Genomic DNA, 10,248 nt, shown 5'->3' with positions numbered 1-10,248 from the left:
AATTATTTGCATTATTCTCTTATGCTTTTTTAAATTGCGTTCATGCTGTAGAGCAGTTGAATATAACTTGAAGTGTCTTTGAGGTGATGGATTGGGATCTCTTTTATGATGGAATAGTTACAGAGATTAAGGAAAAATGTCTCTTAATTTTGAGATATCTATGTCCTGATTTTCAGCATAATAAGCAATGTCTGGAGTGTAGCAGAACTTGTGCGTTGGAGAGATAAATATTGACAGTTGTGTGGTATTAACAATTCTAGAAGTTATAGTGGGGCGAGTCTTTAGAAAATGAAGAAGATAGATAGATAAAGAATGAGAAGTATTCTTCAGCTGGTTTTTACCTGTCATCTCACACACATTCTGGGAGAAGGGAAAAGCCTTCTTCAATCCCACAGCTTTGGCTTGTATGAGATGGAATTATCTCCAGCCACTGAATGAGGAATTTATAATTTAGAAATTATTTTTTCAGTGGTTTGTTTTTTTTTTTTTCCTCTTTCTTTTTATAATATACACTAGTTTAAGTTTTTTAAAAATACTGCCAGACAACAAATGCCATGAGCAGATGTAGCTACTTTCTGGGTCAAATCCTTGTCACCCTTTTTCATTTTTAATAAAATATTGGGTTTATGTTCAAGTTTTCCAGGTGTGGCACACGCATCAAACACTTGCTGTGGCAAAGCTAGAGGTAATTGGGAGACATGATAGATACTGAATAATGTGAACGGTCTTGCTAATTCCTTCTCCTTTAGGGTAATCATCTTGCCACTGTTGATGACTAGTAGGAAATCACCAACCTGTTACTTTCAAAAAAATCTTATTTTTTTTTTTTTGATGGAAACATAACATTTCTATATAGAAACCATGATCATAAAATAGAGAGGAGTATTAGGAGGTGTAAAGTGATAAATCTTCAGCTATGTGGTTTTCCAGAAGCAGCCAGTGAACGTCCCCCATTGCCCTGCATCCTTTGGTGCAGGAGCTTTGTGGGCATCCAGCCAGCTACAGCCAGTTCTTCTGAAGGACCTGGCAGCTCAGTCATCTCGTGAGCATACTGGAGTGCGCCAGTCCCAAGAGCGCCTCCCAAGGAGGTGGTCTCTGGGCATGTGTGGGGCTACCTGCTCTGGTTTGCTGTCGTGTGGATACACTGTCTGATTGTGAGATTCTTAGGGTAGAGGATGTGTACCTTAAAGCTCTCATCTATTTCCTAGTTCTGTTGCTTCTAAAGGCAACAGTAACAAAACTATTGTGTTTGAACATCCTGCTGTACTGCTGCAGCTATCACAGCTGAGCAGGTTTGATGCCCATTTGGCCTGCAGGAGAAATTCACTCCAGATTGTTGCTCTGTGTGCAAGCTGTGTGCCACAGCCTGTGGAAGTCCTCAACATAAAAAGGACATGGAGCTGTTGGAGCAAGTCCAGAGGAGGGCCACGAGGATGATGAGAGGGCTGGAGCACCTCCCTTATGATGACAGGCTGAGAAAGTTGGGGCTGTTCAGCCTGGAGAAGAGAAGACTGCATGGAGATCTCATAGCAGCCTTCCAATATCTGAAGGGAGCCTATAAGGATGCTGGGGAGGGACTCTTCATTAGGGACTGTAGCAATAGGACAAGAGGTAACAGGTTCAAACTTAAACAGGGGAAGTTCAGGCTTGATATAAGGAAGAAGTTCTTCACAGTGAGGGTGGTGAGGCACTGGAATGGGTTGCTCAAGGAAGTTGTGAATGCTCCATCCCTGGTAGTGTTCAAGGCCAGGCTGGACGGAGTCTTGGGTGGCATGGTTTAGTGTGTGGTGTCCCTGCCCATGGCAGGGGGTTGGAACTAGGTGTTCCTAAGGTCGTTTCCAACCCTAACTATTCTATGATTCTACGAAGTCATGCAGCTTGCATGTGTGCTGCATGACTGTCATTAAACTTTTAGGCAGGGAAAGAAAAAGTGGTTTTAAAACACTTGTCATGACTGGAAGGTAAAAAGTTACACTCCTCAGTGAGATGTTGCAGTGTATGCTTTTTCTTTATTTTCATCCATAATATCTTGATGCTTTAACAGTGGCAATAATCATTGCTCACTACAGAGTATGTCACTGAGGTGCTCTCTAGATAATTTTGATTATTTTCTGACTCTTATGGCTGGATCATGATTTCCAAGTAGAACTTAAAAACATACCTCATTTGCTAATGTGAAATGCCAAATTACTTTTCCTTCCAAATACAGGGAAATAGAATGGAATAGCAATGCTTTTTTGTACTTGCATTAGCAGCATATTAGGTGTGTATGATACAGTCTCTTTATTCTAAGAGCAGTTCCCCCACACTGGTCTTCCCAGTGTGGCAGGAGGGGAAATAACTTAGTGATTCAACAATGCATTAATAGGGCTCTGTGTGTAGTCAAAAACCAGGCTTGCTAAACATCTGAACACCTTTATGCCTTTCAATATCTGAATGAAGGAACATCTTTCAAAAGCTTGCAGTAACTTAATGGAACAACAAATACAGTATTTTTTTCTGTTTGGAATTTGCTTAGAGAACCACCTTTCTTCTTTTCCAAACTTTCTACTAGGAAATTGAGCATATTCTTCTCATTACTTATAAACTTGGTGATATTTATTTGGCATGTGGGTGTGTTTGTCCTTATCTTCTGTCATGAAACCAGCACAAAGTCTGTATTAGTTAAAGTCTCTGATTGATAGCATTTTCAGCGTGTTTCTACTTTTCTGTTTAAACTTGCTCTTGTTAGGGAATAGGTTTCTTCTGCCTTGGCAATGTTCTTCAGAAGTTGTGCTACCTGCTATCTTATCCAAACTTGTATTTCTTCTCCTCCCTAATCCTTCTGGAAGTTGGAATGAGGAAAATTCTAGAGTTTCTAACTTCCACCTCTGTTTACAGCTATAAATTGATTCTCAGCTTTTCTTTTGTCAAACTTTGCTGAGCCTTTGCACATGACACTATTTTTCTCTGTCTTGGAGTTGCCTAGACCATTTACTGTTGGATTTAATGATCTTAAAAGTCTTTTCCAACCTTAATAATTCTATGATTCTGTGAAGGTAAGACATGCTAAAACCACTAAGAAAATGAGTGTCAGAGAAAAAGTACAATGGATGTGCTTCCTATATATAAAAACCTCTCCACTGATAACCTAAGTTCCTTTCCTCTGTTGGTTGTTTACAGGATCTTGTTGTCAGGAATTGGCTGTTATTTCATGGGTCTATCCTGTTCTAAGTTTAATCCAGTTGCTAAGAATACTTCCATTAAGTTGTAACTATTGGCAGCACTTTAGGAATGCATATATATATTACTAATTTATATGCAGCATTTTTTCTTTTAATGTGTGAAAGCATATTATTAATTGTGTTTCTCCATTCTCCTTGTGTTCAGACTTCCTTTTACTTAGCATCAGGGTGATCGGTGTGGGTCGTCACCTTGAACAGAAAGCTTTGTCTAACATTGTGAGTTCATCTTGTAGACTGAGATTCACATCTCGAGATATTTGTCTCCAGCATCTCATTGAATGAACAAAGGCTCATTTAAAGGATGACATACTTGAAACTAGATGTGTGTGTGTTGCTCCATCTATAATTTTGCCTTGCTAACAGTACAAAGCAATTGCTCCTCTGCTTGTGGTAGCATTTACCATGTCAGTCTGACCTGTCTGATTTAACATTTTCCATGCAAAGCTTCCCAAAGGCAAAGTCCACTTGGTTTGCAAATTCCTTTTTTCCCAGAGTTCATGTGAATAACACATCAGCAGTCCAGTTTTATGCCTTTAAGTATTTTAAAACTTCATAGTTTCTTAACATTGAAAGCTCTGGGAGTCAGACTCTATGCTTAAAATAACCATAGCAGAAAAAGGCTTAGGCTGTGAAACACTATCGTGTGTTCAGTAACAAGGAGACTCTATAGAGGAAGAATAGAAGACAGTGGAAAATAATGAAACTCTTTGCAATGTAGGTTAAATTTTTCCTCCTTTATAACAGATATTTTTCTTTTCTATCAGAGAAACATTAAAAAGGAAAACCAACAGCAATGACTGTACAAGCCCGATTGCAAATACTCCTGGCTCAAAAAGGGATGCCCACTTCTGTGCAGTCTGCAGTGATTATGCTTCAGGATACCACTATGGGGTCTGGTCATGTGAAGGCTGCAAAGCATTCTTTAAAAGAAGTATTCAAGGTAGGACTATCAGCTTTTGATAACTTTGCTCAAATGAGTTGTTTCAGGGACTGCAGTGGTTGATCTAGTAATGAATTGACCAAAACTCCTGGCATATGGTGCTGCATGCTGAAAATAGAACAACACATGATTTAACTAACTTATCTTTCGGTTTTTATGTTATCAACATCTGGAAACATTATAAAGTGAGCGGTTGATTTCTTTACAGAAAAGGTGGAATACACAGCATGGGAAGGTCCTGCAGCTCAATGGAATGGCACCACAGACCTGTGAATCTGATTATAGTTTGTGCCCCAAAGTAGACATAGTAACTGTGAATTTTTTATAATAGACACAGTTAGAGTAGGTAAATATCTGGAGTCTTTGCTAGCCAGGAGCTATTCTTGGCAAGAGTGTATTGCCTGAAGCTGTTGAGTCATAGCACATAATATCTACACAATATGTAGAATATAAAAATATGTGGAGCAAATATTAGGTACTTGCTAAAAGTACCTAAAAAATGATTTTTGTTATTTGTCAGCCCTCCATCCCACAGAGCCTACACTGCAGTATTTCTTCCACTGCCAGATCTCTCCAAGATTTCCACTTCAGTGCTTCAATCCTTAAATATTTGGTATTTAGTTCAAATTTGCTGAGTGGCTGCAGTATGAAGTAAATGTAGGATTCCATGTTATCACAGGCTATGGGCAGTAATTTGTATTGCAGTTTTGCACCTCTTCATTTTTTGAACCATAGGTGTAGTTATCATGTTCTTTGGTCTCACTTGGGGTCTCTTTGTGGACACTTGGATTGACACTGGATACTACATGCAGATACTAACAGAAAATCCTGTCGTTTTTCAGTTTATAATGTTCCTTTCCTCTTCTGCACACAAAGCCTTTAGCAATCTTGAGATACCTTTTTTTTTTTTGCTCAATATGGCAGAGTTGGTGTCACCATTAGAATCAATTTTAATACAAAACTTGTTTCGCTTTTCAATTTATTGTGCATGTTCTGCATGGATGAATAACAATTTCTATACACTAGTGCAAGTACTTTTGATTTCTAAAATAATTGAAGAGAACTTTATCCCCTGGTTGTCACAAATGGAGACTGAATTTGATCTCAAAGTGTTTTCTGTCAGGAAAATTATTTGCTTGCTCTGGGTTGCTCACATGTGCTTTGGCCATGAACAAGTTACCCATTGTGGCCTTTTGTACATGTTAATGTACCCTGTCAGGTAACATTTGCTTGTAATTCAAGTAAATGAAAGTAAGTTCTTGGCATAAAACACTAGCAAGCACTCAGTTGCAACAAAAATCTTCTGGGCCTACTATAGTCTAAAACATTGGGCCAATGTCTAATTAAAATTAAACGGTATGACTGAGCAACGGTTTGCGGTCTCCTCTTCTTGCTCAAGTTTGTACTGTAGTGTATTCATCCCACATCCCTGAACTTCTGCTTGCAGGCTAAATTATCCCAAAATCACAGGAGTTTTAGACCACTTTATACTCCTGTGTGCTTGGGTTATAGTGCAACAGAGAGCTTCCTCCTCCTTTCCCTGAGTGTTGTGTGAAGAGTGATAAACAGTAATTCGGTTTTCAGTCATATTTGCCAGTAGGAAATGGGACAAACTGTAACCTGATCTCTTCTTTTTAAAATTGCTGGTTCAAAAATTCACGGTTAAAATTATTTTAATTTTGCAAGGAAATAGTCACAGTGGTTCAGTTAAACAGTTACTCTTGGGGACATGAACTCTTGGACTTCCATCAAGTAAAAAAAAGCCTCTAGTAACACTATCTTTGCCTAAACTAGTCTTAAAGTTCAAACAAATAACTTAAACATGAAACTGAGGGAAGTAAGAAATGTAAATGAGTGAATATTTTTTTCATCCTTTGAAGTATTTGGCAGGAGATTATTTGACTGTGTTTACACCAAGAACATACTCAAGTCCAGTTTACAGTAATAAAGCTTTGAGACCAGATTACTGAGTAATGAAATACAATAATGTAAAGGAATTTGGGTAGGGGTGATGTGAGATGGGAGAGAAGGAGAAGAGAACAGAAGAGGCTGTAGTGGAAACTGGTGAAAATAAGAGAAACACTTGTCCAGATTATCTGTCAGTTATACTTTCTGCTTGGGCTTTTCTTTGTACTATACAGTATAAGTCATTTTAAACTAGTCTTCTTTCTATCTTGAGCTGCTTTTTAAATTAACTTTGGTCCAGGGTCAATCCTCCAAAGGCTTCTTCATTCCTGAAACTCACCACGTCAGAGAGTTCAGCAAATAGAGCTGTGGTGTACCTAAATCTTTGCAGGACTAAAGGTGTGTGCACTGACTGCTGTTTTCAACTCTGCTGAGGAAAAAATAATTTACTATCTACCACCTGTAAGAGTCCCAGTAAGAAGCTGGAGGTTGGGAGCAAATTTCCACAAGAGTGAATGTCCCATTTTCATAAATGAGTTGGTATTAGAAGTTGCTTGGCTGTCTAACAGTCATCACTAAAAGCCGCTGTATGCGCCTGGTTACTTTTTGAGGCCACAGATTGTTGTTTTCAGTGAAATATAAATATTCATTTGTTCATCAGGTAAATTAGTAGAGCTTAGATATGAAGAAGTTGCGATGCTTAAAATCAAGAAGGTCCTGGTTTGGGAAATGACAGAGAGACTGTTGGAGATGTTAAATTTTCTCCTCTTCCTCTCCTGCAGGACATAATGATTACATCTGCCCAGCTACCAATCAGTGCACGATAGATAAAAACAGGCGCAAAAGCTGCCAGGCGTGCCGGCTGCGGAAGTGTTATGAAGTGGGAATGATGAAATGTGGTGAGTTTTGCATGTCTGTCATGTCTGTGCGGATTACTTGGTTTTGCTGGGTTGTTTTTATTTTTCCCTTTAGTCAATTTTGTATAGTGCTTTTTTTTCCCCTTTTTTTTGTTTTTTTTCTTTTTCTTGGGATCCTAAAAGGCACTACAGGCAATTAAAGCAAGGCTTAAGCTGGTTTTATAGGAAGGAATGTACCAATTCTTAATGCAAAAATTTTTAATTTTCAGAAGAAAAACTGTGGGAAGGAGTAAGGTGTAGGCTGGGCACATGAAAACCACAGTACCTCTCTGCAAGAGTGCTCTCAAGGCATTTTACTTGCATGCTGCGTTCTGCAGAATGGGAACCTGAGATCGGCTGCTGCCTGAGCCTCAAATCAAACTGAAATCTCTCTAATATGGGGTAAATGAGCCTGTACTCTGCTGTGCTGGCTGAATGTAATGCAAGACCAGCAGTGCCGCATCAAAGCAGTAATTAACCCAGTATCCTGCCTTCAACAGTGGCAAGAGTGAATGCCTTGGGAGGAGTGTAAGAATGAGACTTGCACCTGTGTGAAACACCTGCTGACCTGTATTAATAGAATGGCAACTTTTCCATTGTCCTTCTTTTTAGTCCTATAAAGTCTACAGCATCTACAACATCCCATAGCAGCTTGACTACCTGCTATGTGAAGAACCAGGTCCTTGGTTGCCAGCCTTCTTTGTGGGGCTTTGGTGGGGCAGTGAGGAGAAGGCAGTGGGTGGGCTGTTCTTTTTTACAACAAGCTATTTTCAGATGATGCCATGCAGCTCTTCCATCAAAAGAAGTAGTGAACAAAGATTCCTTGTTACTGAACCATTCAGAATTATCCAACCTTTTCTCTTTTCCTACCTTGTACTTGCAGCGATGTGACTTCAATGTAGTTGCACATTTACAGATTATATTTTAAAGGTTACTTTTATGAAGAAAATAGCCTGAAAGATATTTCAGTATCTAATATACTTTCACAGCCAAGATTTGTTGTTTATTATAGATTCTCCAATGTACATGATAGAAATAGGCTGGGAAAGCAACATATAGGAACACTGGAGTGGAAAGAAGGGCCCTGGTGCTCAGTCCTCTGTGATTTGTAGACATGCATCTCATTCATCCCATTTAATGTAGATACTTATTTCTATTTCAAGGCTAAGCACTGTTTTAATCCTTCCATGGCTTTGATCTGAAAGCTGTTTGCAGAATATTATTTCTTTGGTTAGGATAATTCTTTAGAATTCCAGCCTCCATTTATTGCTGAACAATTAATGCCCATTTGTTCTTGTGGCAACATTGTCTTGTAGCTCCTCTTTATTGTTAATGGTCTGGTTGTGTTTATGGTCTACATTACATCCCCTTATAACCTTTGTTTTATTATGCTACATAAACCAAGAAATCTCCTCCTCTTGCAAAATAGGAAAGTATCTGAAAGTCATCAGGGTAGCTTGTCCCTCAATCTGCTCCAGAAATAATCCATTTTTCACTTGGATGATCAGAATCATGGACAGTATTCCTGTGAACTTTCTTCACAGTAGTAGCATCAAAATCTCTTACCATGGGAGCTTTTCCCTGTGTACAACCCAGGATCCTATTTGCCTTGTTCATGGTTGATTTCAGCTTCCCTATTCATTTCTAACTGATAACTCCCAGCTTAGAGCTACAATTTCAATTGTTCCTTGTATTATTTTTGTACTTGTGAAGTACATTTAGTTTCTGTTGCTCAAGTCATCTAGTTCTTGCTGTATGAAGCTCCTTTCGTCTTCTGCACTAATGATGCATCTCAAAATTATGGATTATTTTCATTAATATGGTCTTAGTAATCTTTGCAGTCTGGCCTCCGGAAAGGAAAGCCTTACACTTGCAAATGAGACTCCTTTTGAAACCTTACTTTTTGAATGGTGTTACTGTCTTTTTTTGATCTCTGATATTTTATTCGAAGTTTTTTGAACAGGGCTTTCTATCAAACCTCAGTTCTAGAGTAGGAGAGTTTTTGTAAAGATTGATTCCAATGTGATACTATAAGGTGGTCCTCCTCAGTGCTTTCCTTAAACTAATGCTTCCATTCTAATCATCCAGGAAGTCCTGGTTTGTGATTAGACCTCCTAAGCACTATGGTATGACAAGTAATAAATAACAGCATGTACTAATGTCTTAGCATGTGTTCCTTTTAATCTTGTCACATATTCATAAACATATTTTCCTACAATAATGAATATTCTAGGACATTAACGACTGTGCCAGACCAAAAATGACACTTTGAAACTATTAACAGGAATTACATTTTTAAAAAATCAGTTTTCTAAATAGTAGCACTGAAGTTTGACTCTTGAGAATTTTATTGAAAGTCTCAACAGTTTAATTTCAGAAAAATGAATATAAAAATTAGTCAGAATTTTCTGAGTTGCATGATCAGTTAAGTGGCATCTGTGAGTAATGGTGATGCATGGACACATCATGACAGCCATTTAAACCAGACAGATTTTAAGACTGTATTTCTTGCATAAAATGTAAATGCTGTTTCCTGCAGACCAGAGTGATTATCCTTCAAATTTTCTCTTGTTAGAGATATGCTTTAATACCAATTTTTCATTGTAGAAAGCCATAAAAAAGTATGTTTTCTTTTTAATGGAGGTTTTTCCCCCATCTCTGCTCCTTTTCTAGGTCACTTAGTGAATGCATTGGTTGACATCTGCTAAAACCATGAATAAGATAGAATTGTTTGCAAGTGCATTTTTGCTCAGTGGAGACTTGTTGTCCAGTAGAAGTGATAAAAGAACCTCAATTACTACTTTGTAGTTTATGAAAGCTCTCCATAAAGATTCTGTACTATTTGCATTAAATCTTTAAATCCTTATTTTGCATCTTATCAATAGACACCTTGAGAAAAAAAATGCATATAAATAGCATACATTTCTGTGTGTAAATGTGATTGCACAGTACATGCCGTCTTTAAAAGAGGAGGAGACAGTAGGCAAGTGTGGCTTTGGAGTTTCCTGGTCTGAAGTTCTCTTGGGTGTCATCACATTCATAAATGTTGAGACTCAACCCAACAAGCCACACATATTTCAGTGGAAGCTAGCTGGGGGTGCTTTGTATTAATGTGATAATGAATTTTCTTACAAAATGTACCACCATTGCCAAAAGCACAATGAGGGGCTTAGACAATGCACCTGCAAATTTCATTGTAGGAAGTCTGTGTTGCCTGCTGTTCCAATCAAGAACGCTACTGCTAGATTTTGGCACCAGGACTACCAGCAATGGTAGAAAAATA

The 10,248-nt window shown here is 38.3% G+C and overlaps 1 protein-coding gene across 1 annotated transcript in view; it reads left to right on the top strand.

Moving 5' to 3' along the window:
• Window positions 1-3,989: 3,989 nt before the first annotated feature.
• ESR2 (estrogen receptor 2 (ER beta)) overlaps window positions 3,990-10,248 on the top strand; it is a 21,811-nt gene continuing 15,552 nt past the window's right edge. Inside the window, exons 1-2 of the mRNA XM_010014580.1 lie at window positions 3,990-4,164; window positions 6,852-6,968. Coding sequence (XP_010012882.1) covers window positions 6,956-6,968 — 13 coding nt within the window. The 5' untranslated portion in view covers window positions 3,990-4,164; window positions 6,852-6,955. The remainder of the gene's footprint in view (window positions 4,165-6,851; window positions 6,969-10,248) is intronic.

The sequence above is a fragment of the Nestor notabilis genome, unplaced genomic scaffold, assembly GCF_000696875.1.
Source record: "Nestor notabilis isolate BGI_N333 unplaced genomic scaffold, ASM69687v1 scaffold2365, whole genome shotgun sequence".
NCBI classification, from domain to species: domain Eukaryota; kingdom Metazoa; phylum Chordata; class Aves; order Psittaciformes; family Psittacidae; genus Nestor; species Nestor notabilis.
Note: the sequence above shows the minus strand (reverse complement) of the source record. Positions and strands in the feature narration are given on the sequence as shown.